Source organism: Neoarius graeffei, chromosome 6, assembly GCF_027579695.1.
Source record: "Neoarius graeffei isolate fNeoGra1 chromosome 6, fNeoGra1.pri, whole genome shotgun sequence".
Taxonomy (NCBI): Eukaryota; Metazoa; Chordata; class Actinopteri; order Siluriformes; family Ariidae; genus Neoarius; species Neoarius graeffei.
The window spans coordinates 104,110,372-104,127,021 of record NC_083574.1 but is presented as its reverse complement, the minus strand read 5'-3'; the positions used below and the strand labels follow the sequence as shown (position 1 = coordinate 104,127,021).

Below are 16,650 nucleotides of genomic sequence, written 5' to 3'. Positions count from 1 at the left end.
TCAAACAGCCATTTTGATAATTTTCAGTCAGGATTTCGTGCCAATCATAGCACTGAAACAACGTTGATTAAAGTTATAAATGACATACGTCTTAATACTGATGCAGGCAAAACATCGGTCCTGGTATTACTGGACCTCAGTGCAGCTTTTGATACTGTTGATCACAACATACTGCTATATCGACTTGAACACTGGGTTGGATTGACTGGTAAAGTTATCAATTGGTTAAATTCATACTTAAAAGATAGAAGCTTCTTTGTTACCCTGGGAAATTGTTCCTCAACATCAATGCCCTTGACCTGTGGTGTCCCCCAGGGGTCGATCCTTGGACCATTACTATTCAACCTTTATATGCTCCCACTTGGGCAAATTATTAATAAAAATTCAATTTTGTATCACTTCTATGCAGATGACACCCACATTTATTTTGCTCTATCACCTAATGATTATGCCCCCCTTGAATGTCTCTACCAGTGTATCGATCAAATCAATAGCTGGATGTCACAAAATTTTCTTCAGCTGAACACAGATAAAACAGAAGTAATTCTATTTGGAAAAAAAGATGAAAGACTCAGGATTACCACTATTCTTGACACAAAAGGGATTAAAACTAAAGAAATGGTTAAAAATCTTGGTGTTTTCATTGACAGCGAGCTAAACTTTGACAGTCACATGAAAGCAATCACTAAAACGGCATTTTATCACCTAAAAAACATTTCCAAACTAAGAGGACTTATGTCAAAAAATGATCGGGAAAAACTAATACATGCCTTCATCTCTAGTAGGGTTGATTACTGCAATGGCCTTTTCACAGGCCTGCCAAAAAAGACCATCAAACGACTTCAGCTGGTTCAAAATGCAGCAGCTAGGGTTCTCACACGAACAAAAAGAACAGAGCACATTACCCCAATTCTAAGGTCCCTTCACTGGCTTCCAGTAAGCTACAGAATTGACTTTAAAGCATTGCTGCTGGTGTACAAATCTCTAAATGGTACAGGGCCCAATTACCTCTCTGATATGTTGCAGCGGCCTAACCCAATCAGATCTACCAGATCAAAACAGAAAAATTTACTATTAAAACCAGTTGTTAAAACAAAGTATGGTGAAGCAGCTTTTAGCTACTATGCAGTGCAGCTATGGAACCAACTGCCAGAGGACATTAAAAATGCTCCTGCTGTTGGCAGCTTCAAATCTAGGTTAAAGACAAAGCTGTTTTCAGATGCTTTTTGTTAAATAATTAATATTGTCTTCTTTATATTCTTTACATTCTTCTACTTTCTCTGCATGTTTTAAATTTACTTTAACTTTTACTTTATTCTATTTTATTCTTTATTCTATTCTGCTGGTTTCTTTTTTCTCCTCCTATTTGAACTACTACATTTTATTTTATTTCTGCTATTGTTTAATTCTTATTATTTTCTTTTAATTCTTTTAACTAATTGTTTTAGAATAAAAATAAAATTATTTTATGTAATTTTATTTCTCTATTGTTTACTGTTTTTGTTTTTACTTCTGTAAAGCACATTGAACTGCCATTGTGTATGAAATGTGCTATATAAATAAACTTGCCTTGCCTTGCATTTAATACTTTGTACAACCTCCTTTTGCCAGTAAAACAGCACTGAGTCTCCTATAAGGTTAGATTTTTTCCAACTCTCAACACTAATCTTTACAAGGGGTGCCAATAATTGTGGAGCGTACTGTGTACACAGACAGACAGATGCTAATATATATACGGTATATCAGGGTTCTAATTAGGCCTTTTCAGTGTATCGGGCTGATACGCAATGTTTGTTTCCTGCTTCGCCCACAATATTTCCGATGCCTGTAAAAGTTGCCGCTACACTAACAAAAAGACTTGTCAATCTTGAAAATGTGGTCTTTTGTTTACTTTTTTTTATGACGCGACACGGTGCATTGAACCTGTCGGAGTAACGGTCAGTAGGGGAAGGGCTGATACGAGTTAGATCTGGATAGTCATGGACTGTAATTGAACGGCTGAAGCTGAAAATAAAGCTGACACTTGGTGAACATCAACTGGATGTTTTATTCTTATTCCATAAATATATCACCAATATAGTTGAATATTAATTATAATAAATCTTCAATCAAAAACAATCACGTTAACTTTTGACAAAAAAAAAAATTAATATTACCAAAAAAGAGTGACTTTCAGGAAATGCACTAGACCAGTGGTTCTCAAACTTTTTTCACCAAGTACCACCTCAGAAAATACTTGGCTCTCCAAGTACCACCATAATGACCAACATTAAAATACAGTAGCGTAGTAGGCCTAAGTATTCATTAAAAACAAGGTGGAGGTTTTATTTAACAAGTATATTTAATATTGTTGGCCACTGTAACATTACACACAGTACTTTGAACAGTAACACTGTGTTTAAATATAGGAAAATAAAACACTGTACTTAAATAATGAATCAAATAAAATTAATTGCATATAAACATGAAATAAAACATTGTACTAAAAATAAATATTAAAAGACAGTTCTTAAAGATTAAATGAAAATGTACTTAAAAGTTAAATAACTGTACTGTACTTAAATGTTAAGTTAAAAAAAGTACTGTACTTGATGTACTTGAAAAAAATCAAAACAGGCTATGCATAGCTGCAGTTCTTGCCGTTTCTTAACTCCAGTGACTGCTTTCTGAAACAGAAACACACCCACAAACAGAGGAAGAATAAGATTAAGAATAAAACAAAAGTGAGGAAAAGCATTAAGAATAACAGCTTATAATGTTAAATATACACAGACTATTGACTGATTGACTATTGATTGACAACTTACTGAGCTTAATGTGATGGGTGTGCATGCCTCTGTGAACAGTCCTGCAACGTCTGGGTCAGTGGAGGTCAGCTTCAGTCTCAGGTTTGGCTCAGCATCCACTGCTTCAGTTCATCATGTTTTTGTAAAAAAAAAATCCGTTGGTTTGTCCTTTAGTGCTGTGTGTTTGGTTGTAAGATGCCGTTTGAGATGCGATGGTTTCATGGACTCATTGCTCAGAACGTCCCCGCATACAACACACTGCGGCCTGGGCAGCTCCTCTGTCCCGCTCCAGATTAATCCCAGTTTTATGTATTTTTCGTCATACTTCCTCCTTATTGGTTTCTGCTGTTTCCTAGCAGTTCTGGGGCTGGTTTTGCCACTGTCGTTAGCATCTGTGCTCGGCTCACGCAGTCCTCTTCAGTTCTCCCTCTCTCCTGATCCACGCTCCCATTCGCGGATTTAAGCCACGACAGTAATTTTGTCGTACTCGTCATAATTAGCAAAGCCGCCTCCACCTTTTCCCATCACAGCCGAGTCTACCAATGGCAGATAACCGTCTGTCAGCGGAACCGGCGGGAATGCGTACGCTACGTATGGCTGCCCAGAAGCACTTGCAAACTTTTTAAAATTATTAACTTAATTTGTATCTCCTTTCATTTTCTTGTCATTGGTTGATAAGATATTTTCATCCATTCGGATATTATGGATAGTATTTCACTTTTTTTTTTTTTAATTTTATTTATATTTAATTAAGTGATTCTTTGGCGTACCACTCGAATGGAGCCCGCGTACCACAGTTTGAGAAGCACTGCACTAGAATGCATCTCTGAGTATGTCAAACCCATGAGCTTTTGGGGGCCGAAGGTGGCCCCGAACCCCCAGCCGTTATGACTGGTGCCACTACACTGATATTTTGGTCTAGCTAGAACCCAGGGAAAATAAATATTGAATGCATCAACTTTTTTCTGAGTAAATATATTTCTGATGGGGCTATTGACATGAAATTTTCACCAGATGCTGGTAACAACCCAAGTAATTCAGACATACAAAGAAATGAAAACATATATGTCCATAAATTAAGTGTAATAAAGTGGAATGACACGGGGAATAAGTATTGAACACGCTTATTGAAATTTATTTAATACTTGGTAGAAAAGCCTTTGTTGGTAATGACAGCTTCAAGACGCCTCCTGTTTGGAGAAACTAGTCGCGTGCATTGCTCAGGTGTGATTTTGACCCGTTCTTCCACATAAACTGTCTTCAAATCTTGAAGGTTCCAGGGGGCCTCTTCTATGAACTCTGATCTTCAGTTCTTTCCATAGATTTTCAATTAGATTCAAGTCATGTGATTGGCTGGGCCGTTCTAGCAGCTTTATTTTCTTTCTCTGAATCCAGTTGAGAGTTTCCTTGGCTGTGTGTTTGGGATCATTGTCTTGCTGAAATGTCCACCCTTGTTTCATCTTCCACATCCTGGTAGATGGCAGCAGATTCCTATCAATAAGGTCTCTGTGCATTTCTCCATTCATCCTTCCTTCAATTATATGAAGTCTGCCTGTACCATATGCTGAAAAACAGCCCCAACACCATGATGTTCCAACCTCCAAACGTCACTGGTGGTATGGTGTTTTTGTGGTGATGTGCAGTGCCATTTCTCCTCCAAACATGATGTGTGCTATAACATCCAAAGAGTTCAATTTTGGTCTCATCTGACCAGACTATATTCTCCTGGTATTTCCTTGGCTTATCCAAATGTTGTGCAGCAAACTTTAAACGAGCTTCAACATGCTTTTTCTTCAGCAATGGAGTCCTCCATGATGAGCGTGCATCGAGGCTATGGCGGTTGAGTGCATTACTTATTGTGTTCTTTGAAACAACTGTACCTGCTAATTCCAGATCTTTCTGAAGCTCTCTGTGAGTGCTCATTGGCTCTTGGACAACTCTTCTGATTATTCTTTTGACTCCTCTGTCAGAAATTTTGTGAGGAGCACCTGGTCATGGCCGGTTTATGGTGAAATGATGTTCTTTCCACATCTGGATAACGGCCCTAATGGTGCTCACTGGAACATTCAGAAGTTTAGAAGTATGTCTGTAACCAATGCCATCAGTATGTTGTGCAACAATAAGGTTGCGAAGGTCTTGAGAGAGCTCTTTGCTTTTACCCATCATGAGATGCCACGGGGCTCGAACCCGGACCTTCTTGCTGTGAGGCGACAGCGCTAACCACTACACCACCGTGCCGCCCCATATATATATATATATATATATATATATATATATATATATATTTATTATATATATATATATATATATATATATATATTTATTATATATATATATATATATATATATATATATATATATATATATATATATATATATAAAATAAAAAAATAAAAAATAAAATCGTGGTGTAGTGGTTAGCGCTGTTTCCTCACAGTAAGAAGGTCCGGGTTTGAGCCCCGTGGCCGGTGAGGGCCTTTCTGTGTGGAGTTTGCATGTTCTCCCCGTGTCCGCGTGGGTTTCCTCCGGGTGCTCCGGTTTCCCCCACAGTCCAAAGACATGCAGGTTAGGTTAACTGGTGACTCTAAATTGACCGTAGGTGTGAATGTGAGTGTGAATGGTTGTCTGTGTCTATGTGTCAGCCCTGTGATGACCTGGCGACTTGTCCAGGGTGTACCCCGCCTTTCGCCCGTAGTCAGCTGGGATAGGCTCCAGCTCGCCTGCGACCCTGTAGAACAGGATAAAGCGGCTAGAGATAATGAGATGAGATATATAAAATCACAATTTTTGAATTATTTTTGATGGTTTCATATATTTTGTAATGATATTTTTTTCCTAAATATTTGTCAACATACCGCCATTGTGGCACGGGAGCCTGTGATTGGTGGACAGCCGAAAAAGGGTGTCTCCCATTGGTTGTAAATCGTGACATCAAAAGCGTAAACATGTACAGGACCCACTGATTTGCTGTTCACATACTGAAACCAAGCGGAGATGTCCGGCATCTGTTGCTGTTGTCCAAAGAAAACTACAGCTGATAAAGCTCTACTACTGGATTACTTGGATAGTCTTAGTCAGAAAGAAGCGAAGGATAGATATACACGGAAATTAGAGTTTATTAGCGATTATAATCCATGCAGAATTCCTCAAAATGATTGGAGTGATGGTGCAGATTTGTGGCTTAGCATTAGCTGCATGTTGGAATATATTGGAAGATATTGCAGGGAACTGTGTGAGACGGCTGCCTCTCCAGTAGCTCTGTAGTTTTTAGCTCTTTAAACCTCTTTTTTTCCACCTTTTTTTACTTTTCTGCTCTTATTACGAAGACATAGTGGGTTTTACTAATATAACATGGATATTTTTAACTTTAACATGCAACCAGGAGCCAGTTTTCTCACTTATTCGAGAGAGGAGCTGCTGGCCTTGAAAACAATGGGACGAGCCGGGATACGACACCCCATCCCGGCCGAGCTGAGGAGGAAACCCAGGGGCTGCAAAGCTGGAGCTAAGCTAAAGGCTCGGCTAGCGGACAACCGGCAGTGCTGCAAACTATCCATTCCCTCCGTTATCATGGGGAATGTGAACTCAGTGCCGAATAAAGTCGACAAGCTTTCCGCTCTGAACAACTAGCGGATTTATCAGGAGAGCAGCTTATTTATCTTTATGGAGACATGGCTAACACACCTTGTACCGGATGCTCACGTGGACCTGCAGGGATTCACTGCTGTGAGAGCCAACAGAGACACTAACACATGCGGGAAAAGCAAAGGTGGGGGACTCATCATTTATGTTAACAACCGCTGGTGTAACCCGGGACATATCTCCATAAAGACAGTTTTATATTGCCCGGACTTGGAGCTACTAGCCATTAGCCAGCGGCCATATTATCTGCTGAGGGAGTTCAGTCACGTGATCACCATCTGTGTTTACATCCCTCTGAGGGCTGACACATGTGAGGGGATTCACTCTGTCACAGCAAGGCTGCAGACACAGCACCCTGAGGCATTTATGATCATTTCTGGGGACTTTAATCACGCTACTTTGGACTCTACTTTGGCTGCTTTTACCAGGCTGTGGATTGTCCAACAAGGAACAACAGGACAATTGACTTGCTGTATGCAAATGTGAGGGATGCATACAGAGTCACACCCCTCCCCCCACTAGGGAAGTCTGACCACAACCTGGTTCTTCTACAGCCGAAGTACACCCCCCTGGTTCAAAGGCAGCCTGCAACAACTAGCTCCATCAGGAGGTGGTCCCCTGAAATGGAAGATGCCCTCAGGGACTGCTATGTCATCACGGACTGGGATGTGCTGCTTAGCCCACACTGTGAGGACATAGAGGGGCTGACACACTGTCTGATGGATTACCTCAACTTCTGTGCAGACGTGGTTCCCCCCACTAAGACTGTACAGTGTTACCCTATTAACAAGCCATGGGTAACACAGGAAGTCAAAGCTGTCCTCAACAGGAAGAAGGCCGCCTTCAGGAGCAGGGATAGGGAGGTGATGAAAGCAGCACAGCAGGAGGTGAAACGCTGTGTGAGGGAAGCTAAGGACAGCTACAGGAGAAAGGTGGAGCAGAAGCTGAAGGAGAACAGCATGAGGGAGGTCTGGGAAGGTGTGAAAACCATCACAGGCCACAATACAAAGACCAGAGTCGTTGAGGGGACAGTGGAGAGGGTGAATGAGTTGAATGACTTCTTCAATCGGTTCAACCAGCCCACGTCCCCCCCCTCCTTCACTGCAGCCATCTCTCCTTCTTCCCTCAACACACCTCCCCCCAGTCATCACAGCAGCCCCCTCCTCCCCCACCTCAACACAGACTCCTCTACGCATTACTGCAGACCAGGTCAGAGGTCAACTGAGGAAGAGTCACCCCAGGAAAGCAGCAGGCCCGGACAAGGTGTGTCCCCGACTACTGAAGACCTGCGCTGCTGAACTGGGTGAACCACTGCAACACATCTTCAACCTCAGCCTGCAGCTGGGGAGAGTGCCCACCCTCTGGAAGACATCATGTATCGTTCCAGTTCCCAAAAAGAATCGGCCCAGCGAGCTGAACGACTTCCGACCGGTGGCACTCACTTCACATCTGATGAAGACGTTGGAGTGGCTCTTCCTCAGCCTCCTCAGACCCCAGGTACAACATGCCCAGGACTGTCTGCCGTTTGCGTACCGGGCAGGTGTTGGTGTGGAAGACGCCATCCTCTACCTGCTACACCGAGTCCACTCACATCTGGATAAGGGAAATGGCACAGTGAGGATCCTCTTCCTGGACTTCTCGAGTGCCTTCAACACCATCCAGACCCTATTGCTTCATGACAAACTGATCAGGATGCGAGTGGACCCCTGCCTGGTCACCTGGATCTCCAGCTACCTCACTGACAGGCCGCAGTACGTCAGGCTGAAGGTCATCACATCTTACACTGTGATTAGCAGCACCGGAGCACCCCAGGGCACGGTGCTGGCCCCTCTTCTCTTCACCCTGTACACCGCGGACTTCTGCTACAACTCAGAGCTGTGTCACATTCAGAAGTTTGCTGATGACACAGCCATCGTTGGGTGTATCAGTGATGACAGAGAGGAGGAGTATAGGAGCCTGGTGAGGGACTTCACTGTGTGGTGTGACAGGAACCATCTGCAGCTCAACACCTCGAAGACCAAGGAGCTGGTCATTGACTTTGGGAGGTCCAGACCAACGTCACGACCAGTTCTGATTGAGGGAGTCGAGGTGGAGGCTGTGGATTCCTACAAGTACCTCGGGCTGTGGCTGGACAGCAAGCTGGACTGGACTTACAACACTAACCACCTGTACAGGAAGGGACAGAGCAGGCTATACTTCCTTAGGAGGCTGCGGTCCTTTAACATCTGCAGGAAACTCCTGTGGATGTTCTATCAGTCTGTGGTCACCAGTGTCCTGTTTTACACCGTGGTGTGCTGGGGGGGCAGCACATCCAAGAAGGACACATCCAGGCTGGACAAACTGATCAGGCGGGCCGGCTCTGTGGTCGGCATGAAGCTGGACTCTCTGGTGACGGTGACAGAGAAGAGGACTATGGACAAACTATTGAACATCATGGATGATGCCAGTCACCCTCTGCACACAGTCATCAACAACCAGGGGAGCCTGTTCAGTGACAGAATGCTCCTTCCCAAGTGCAGGACGAACAGACTCAAAAACTCCTTTGTCCCTCATGCCATCAGACTGTACAACTCCTCTCTTGGGGGAGGAGGGGTAACAGGAGGACAGAGGACAGAGGACGGGAAGGAGCAGTAGCCTAGCCTAACAATAAGCAATACCGGACAATGTGCAATAATAATGTGCAATACAAAATGCAATCATTCCCCCCCTCCTTCCCCCTCCTCTCTCCCCCCCTTCCTCTCTTCCCCATATCTTATTCTTTTTATATTTGTATATGTAAATACTTATTTTAATGTATCTAGAAGTTTTCCTCTATTTCTTTTCTCTGTTCATCTGTAATGATGCTGCTGGAATCTTAATTTCCCTGAGGGAATCCTCCCAAAGGGATCAATAAAGTTCTATCTAATCTAATCTATACCTTCTTTTTCCCAAAAAGTCCTGACACAGAAGAACAGTTTTAAAAAATCCAGAAGCAAGAAAACCTTCTTTGTGTAAAGACTTTTTCCCGACATCAGCTTTTGGGAACAGAATGTTGTGAAAGCCAAAGCATTTACTCTCAAAGGGTTTTGACCTGAACTGTGGGCTAGATCTTATTCCCACCTGTGCATGTCTCATCAACCCCAGTGACATGTAGTTACACAGCTATCTGCACTCCATCATTTATACAGTGATGCTTATTATTGTTAAAACAATATCTGAAGTGTTATTATTTGTAAAATAACAAAATGTCTTGCTCTAGACTTTCAAGCAATGTTGTAAGATTTTATTTTAATTTGATCTAATAGTGGATGGAACAATATTTACAAACGCTAACAGAATCAGCACATTCCAGTTGTAGCTGTAGTCATACAGTAGCTATAATCATTCTTGTAATTATAATTTCAATAATCAGTTAATGTTCAGTTCCCTTTTCATTAATTCTTGATTCAAAGGTACAGCTGAGTCACTCAGGTTGATCAGTATGTAACAGACAATAACAGTTTTATCCAAAAGTTTTTCCTGCCTTAGTCGATTTATTTCCATTTCACATGCGTGCAGCTGTTGTAAAGTTCAGTGTGTGTGTGTGTGTGTGTGTGTGTGTGAGAAGAACTCTCTTGAACTGTAGGTTCATTTCTGCACTCTGGTTCCACAGTGACATTTTGCACAGGACTGTGTTCCTTTGATAACAGAAACAAAGCGCCAGCATTTATTATTATTATTATTATTATTATTATTATTATACTCATTCAAAACTCTACAGCTTAATATACCCTAAATTATTCATTCCTCTGCTACTAGAACTTTTCTTTCTGAATGTGTACATATACTGGTGTTATGCTTTTGTGGATTTATGATAATTATGCTGTTCTATAACAAAACAAATATCAACTGCATTCTGTCCTCGTCTTGTCTCGTCTTCTTCCGCTTTATCCGGGTCCGGGTCGCGGAGGCAGCAGTCTAAGCATGGAAGCCCAAACTTCTCTTTCCCCAGACACCTCGGCCAGCTCCTCGGGAAGAACACCGAGGCATTCCCAGGCCAGCTGAGAGACATAGTCCCTCCAGTGTGTCCTGGGTCTTCCCCGGGGCCTCCTCCCGGGGGGACATGCCTGGAACACCTCCCCAGGGAGGCATCCAGGAGGCATCCGAAAAAGATGCCCGAGCCACCTCAGCTGATTCCTCTCGATGTGGAGGACCAGTGGCTCTACTCCGAGCTCCTCCTGAGTGACTGTGCTTCTCACCCTATCTCTAAGGGAGCGCCCAGCCACCCTGCGAAGGAAACTCATTTCGGCCGCTTGTATCCGCGATCTTGTCCTTTCGGTCATTACCCAAAGCTCATGACCATAGGTGAGAGTCGGGACGTAGATCGACCGGTAAATTGAGAGCTTCGCCTTTTGGCTCAGCTCCTTCTTCACCACGATGGACCGGTAAAGCGACCGCATCACTGCGGAGGCTGCACCAATCTGCCTGTCGATCTCACGCTCCATCCTTCCCTCACTCGTGAACAAGATCCTGAGATACTTAAACTCCTCCACTTGAGGCAGGACTTCTCCACCAACCTGGAGACGGCAAGCCACCCTTTTCCGGTCGAGAACCATGGCCTCGGACTTGGAGGTGCTGATTCTCATCCCAGCCGCTTCACACTCGACTGCAAACAGCCCCAGTGCATGCTGAAGGTCCTGGTTTGAAGAAGCCAACAGGACAACATCATCAGCAAAAAGCAGAGATGAAATCCTGTGGTTCCCAAGCAGGATTCCTTCTGGCCCCTGGCTGCGCCTAGAAATTCTGTCCATAAAAATTATGAACAGAACCGGTGACAAAGGGCAGCCCTGCTGGAGTCCAACATGCACTGGGAACATGTCTGACTTACTGCCGGCAATGCGAACCAGACTCTTGCTCCTTTCGTACAGGGACCAGACAGCCCTTAGCAAAGAGCCCCAAACCCCATACTCCCGAAGCACCCCCCACAGAATACCACGGGGGACACGGTCGAATGCCTTCTCCAGATCCACAGAGCATATGTGGACTGGTTGGGCAAACTCCCATGAGCACCCTATGAAGGGTATAGAGCTGGTCCAGTGTTCCGTGACCAGGACGAAAACCGCATTGTTCCTCCTGGATCCTAGGTTTGACTATTGGTCGAATTCTCCTCTCCAGTACCCTGGAGTAAACCTTCCCTGGGAGGCTGAGAAGTGTGATTCCCCTATAATTGGAGCACAATCTCCGGTCCCCTTTCTTAAAAAGAGGGACCACCACCCCAGTCTGCCACTCCAGAGGCACTGTCCCCGACCGCCACGCGATGTTGCAGAGGCGTGTCAACCAAGACAGCCTCACAACATCCAAAGACTTGAGATACTCAGGGCGGATCTCATCCACCCCCGGTGCCTTGCCACCGAGGAGCTTGCAGACCACCTCAGTGACTTCGGCTTGGGTAATGGACGAGTCCACCTCTGAGTCATCAGCCTCAGTCTCCTCAGTGGAAGACATGACGGTGGGATTGAGGAGATCCTCAAAGTATTCCTTCCACCGCCCGACAATGTCCCCAGTCGAGGTCAACAGCTCCCCACCCGCACTGTAAACAGTGTTGGCAGAGTACTGCTTCCCCCTCCTGAGGCACCGGATGGTTTGCCAGAATTTCTTCGAGGCCGACAGATAGTCCTTCTCCATGGCCTCCCTGAACTCCTCCCAGTTCCGAGTTTTTGCCTCCGCAACTGCCCGAGCTGCAGCACGCCTGGCCTGCCAATACCCGTCAGCTGCCTCAGGAGTCCCGGAGGTCAACATGACTCGATAGGACTCCTTCAGCTTGACGGCATCCCTTACTTATGGTGTCCACCACCGGGTTCGGGGATTGCCGCCACGACAGGCACCGGAGACCTTGTGGCCACAGCTCCAAACAGCTGCGTCCACAATGGAGGTAGAGAACATGGTCCACTCAGACTCAATGTCCCCCGCCTCCCTCGGGAGTTGGGAAAAGCTCTCCCGGAGGTGGGAGTTAAAGACCTCCCCAACAGAGTGCTCGGCCAGACGTTCCCAGCAGACCCTCACCGTACATTTGGGCCTGCCAGGTCTGTCCAGCTTCCTCCTCCGCCAGCGGATCCAACTCACCACCAGGTGGTGATCAGTTGACAGCTCAGCCCCTCTCTTCACCCGAGTGTCCAAGACATAGGGCCGGAGATCAGATGAAACGACAACAAAGTCGATCATTGACCTCTGACCTAAGGTGTCCTGGTGCCACGTGCACTTATGGACACCCCTATGCTCGAACATGGTGTTCGTTATGGACAAACCGTGACTAGCACAGAAGTCCAATAACAAAACACCACTCGGGTTCAGATCGGGGAGGCTATCTCTAGCCGGTACCTCTCAACCTCCCGCACAAGCTCAGGCTCTTTCCCCCCCAGCAAAGTGACATTCCATGTCCCAACAGCTAGCCGCTGTGTCCGGGGATCAGGTCGTCGAGGCCCCTGCCTTCGACTGCCAACCAATCCACACTGCACCAGTCCCCTACTGCTATCTCTGTGGGTGGTGAACCCACAGGAGGTTGGGCCCATGTCACCTCTTCGGGCTGAGCCTGGCCGGGCCCCATGGGCAAAGGCCCGGCCACCAAGCGCTCGCATGCGAGCCCCAACCCCGGGCCTGGCTCCAGGGTGGGGCCCCGGCTGTGCCATACCGGGCGATGTCATGGTCCTCGATAGATTCTCCATAAGGGTTTTGGTGAACTGCTCTTGGTCTTGCCTGTCACCTAGGACCTGTCTGCCTTGGGAAACCCTGACAGGGACATAATGCCCCCGACAACGTAGCTCCTAGGATCATTCAAGCACACAAACCCCTCCACCACAATAAGGTGGCAGTTCTAGGAGGGGACTGCCTCTCCAAAATAAAATAAAGCTCTGGGCAAGTGGAATTGTTTTTTGGCCGAGTATGTTTTGGGTGCTGCTCACCCACTGGGCAAGTAAGACTGGGAGATTTTTTTGAGGACTGATGTGTTTTGATTTCTTTGTCTGTGTGAATTACTTGGGTTATTACTGACATATGGTGAAAATTTCATGTCGATAGCCGCATCAGGTTTACTGAGAAAAATGTCGACCCGTTCAATACTTATTTTCCCCACTGTGTGTGTGTGTGTGTGTGTGTGTGTTTGAGTACACACACACACAAATATACAATACCCTCCACAATTATTGGCACCCCTGGTTAAGATGTGTTAAAAGCCTTAAAATAAATTCAGTTTTTATTGCAGAAGCATAATCTCACACTGAAAATTGTAGAAAAATGTAACCTTTAACTCAAGTGAATTAAAAAAAAAATCCCTGACTAAGAAATAATTATTTTTCATAAAATCACCTGTTCCACAATTATTGGCACCCATAATTCCTAGAAAATAAATGCAATTGAAGCATTTCTGTCATTTCTCCTGTAGTTTATAAAGTTGATCAGAGTATCTAGGAACCTTTAATTAGTAATTCATCACACCCTGTTTCCCTGGGGTATAAATATGATGTGACACAGAGGCCTATTTCTCTTATCCACTCTTCAACATGGGAAAGACAAGAGAACACCCCATTCAAGTAAGGCAGATGTGTGTCGACCTTCATAAGTCAGGCAATGGCTACAAGAAAATAGCTGCTCGCCTACACCAGCCCATATTTACAGTCAGAGGAATCATCAAGAAGTTTAAAACAACTGGAACAGTGGCAAACAAGCCTGGACGAGGATGCAAGTTTATCTTGCCACCACGCCCAGTGAGGAGGATGGGAAGAGAAGTTAAAAGTTCTCCAAAGCTCACTGTTAGAGAATTGCATCAAAGAGTAGCATCTTGGAGTCATAAAGTCTCCATAACAACCATCAGGCGCTATTTACATGCCAACAAGCTGTTTGGGAGGCATGCACGGTAAAAGCCTTTTCGCACTTACGAGCGTAAATGTCTGGAGTTCGCTAAGCGGTACTGGGACTTCAACTGGGACCGTGTGCTTTGATCAGATGAGACCAAGATAGAGCTTTTTGGCAACAAACACTCAAATACATCACAAAAGATGAGTATGCGGAAAAGCACCTCATGCCCACTGTGAAGTATGGGGGAGGATCGGTGATGATGTGGGCCTGTTTCTCTTCCAAAGGCCCCAGGAACCTTGTTAGGGTGCATGGCATCATGAACTCTTTGAAATACCATGACATTTTAAATCAAAATCTGATGGCCTCTGCCCGAAAGCTGAAGATGGGTTGTCACTGGGTCTTTCAGCAAGATAATGACCCTAAGCATGTGGCCAAATCTACACAAAAATGGTTTACCAGACACAAACTCAAGCTCCTCCCATGGCCATCTCAGTCCTCAGACCTCAACCCAATTGAAAACCTGTGGGGTGAGCTGAAGAGGAGAGTGCATAGGAGAGGACCCAGGACTCTGGACGATTTAGAGAGACTGTGCAAAGAGGAATGGTCGAAGATCCCTCTCTCTGTATTCTTCCATCTTATGAAATGTTATAGGAGAATATTAAGTGCTGTCTTGTTGGCAAAAGGGGGTTGTTCAAAGTATTAACATCAGGGGTTCCAATAATTGTGGCACACATGATTTCATGTAAAAAAAATATTTCTTAATGTGGGATTTTTTTCCCCACTGAATAAATTCACTTGAATTAAAGGTTGGACTTTTCTCTCTTTTTTTTTTGCATTGTTGTCCTATATTATTTAAAAAAATGAATTTATTAGAAGCCCAAGAACATATTTTAACGAGGGGTGCCAGTAATTGTGGAAGGTGCTGTATATATTCCAGGTGACTACCTCAGGAAGCTGGTTAAGATAATGCCAGTAGTGTGTAAAGCATCATAAAGATATACAGTGGCTACTCTGAAGAATCTAAAATATGAAACGTTTTTTTAACACTTTTTTTTTTGTTTCCCATATAATTCCGTAGATGTTCCATATGTTACTTCATAGTTTTGATGGCTTCAGTATTTTTTCCCACAGTTTTTTTTAATTAAAATTTTCATCTCCAATACAGCTGCAGATCTTCATATCGTATAGTCTAGTATAAAGTAGCTGCATTACAATAAGCAGAACGAACACAAACAACAAAAATGCTCCTTATTCGAAGACATGGCGATCTTTATCAAATGAGAGAAATTTGCAATAAACAAACATTTAGGAGGAAATAAAAAGTAAGAAAATGTTATATAAGCTCAGAACTGCAGTGTTGCTGTCCACACCCACACACAATCATTCATTCTCTTCTTCATCCATTAAATCAAAGTCCTTAACATAATTAATGAAGGGTGTCCATATGCCCTCAGATGCCTGCTGTTTACCCTTTAATACGGAAGTTATCCTTTCTAATGGTAAAGTTGTCAGCATTTGTTTTATCCATTGTTTGATACTTGGTCTGTGAGTTGATTTCCATCACAACGCAATACTTTTTTTTTTGCATTAATCGAGCTGAGATCTGTAACTGCTTGATCGTTTTTACGATGTGTTCCTGGATGTAAACCCAGCAGGAAAAGCTTGGGATCCAGTGAAATTTGCTTTCAGAGAATTTTTTTCAATAACCGCTCTTACCTCTTCCCAGAATTTTTTAATTTCCCTCCACTGCCACACACAATGAGAAAGTGTTCCTTTGGATTCTGTACATTTTGTGTCTATATCTGGTATGTTTTTGTTGTATTTATTCAATTCCGCTGGTGTTACAGAAGTCCGCATTAGCCATTTGTACTGGGTTAATTTAAGGCGTGTATTGATAAATTTAGTGTGAGCTTTGGTACAGGCTGCTTTCCAATCGTCCTCTGGCATATCCAGCTGAAGGCTTTCTTTCCAGGCGTTCAGTTTATATTTTGAGTTTTCTAATGAGTGAGATATCAATAGATGGTAAAACTCTGATATAATACCCCTTCAAAAGCAGTCCTTCTTTACCATTTCTTCCAAAGGAAAGAGAGAGGGTTTGGAAAGTACATTATTTTGACTCACCGTAACAATGCGTCTAAGCTTTTTTTTTTTTTTAATTTATTTATTTTTCAAAATTTAAACATATTTGGGGTCAGAGTTTGCCCCAAGAGCATTAAAGCTCATCTAAGGGGGCTTACTCCGAATAACATTTTACATTAATATATAGATCAAACAAAAACAACAACAGACAAAAAACAAAAAAAAGGGGGGGGGGGGGGGGGCAAACAGTTGGCCCAACTATTCCTGTGTGTGGAATTGTTTAGATTCCTCAATAAATTTTAGACATATGAAAATAACTTTCTATTGTTATCAA

At 43.9% G+C, this 16,650-nt stretch overlaps 1 protein-coding gene across 1 annotated transcript in view; it reads right to left on the bottom strand.

Moving 5' to 3' along the window:
- Positions 1–757: 757 nt before the first annotated feature.
- Positions 758–16,650, bottom strand: part of LOC132888209 (protein NLRC5-like) — a 951,571-nt gene continuing 935,678 nt past the window's right edge. The window contains exon 30 of the mRNA XM_060924270.1: positions 758–865. Coding sequence (XP_060780253.1) covers positions 760–865 — 106 coding nt within the window. The 3' untranslated portion in view covers positions 758–759. The remainder of the gene's footprint in view (positions 866–16,650) is intronic.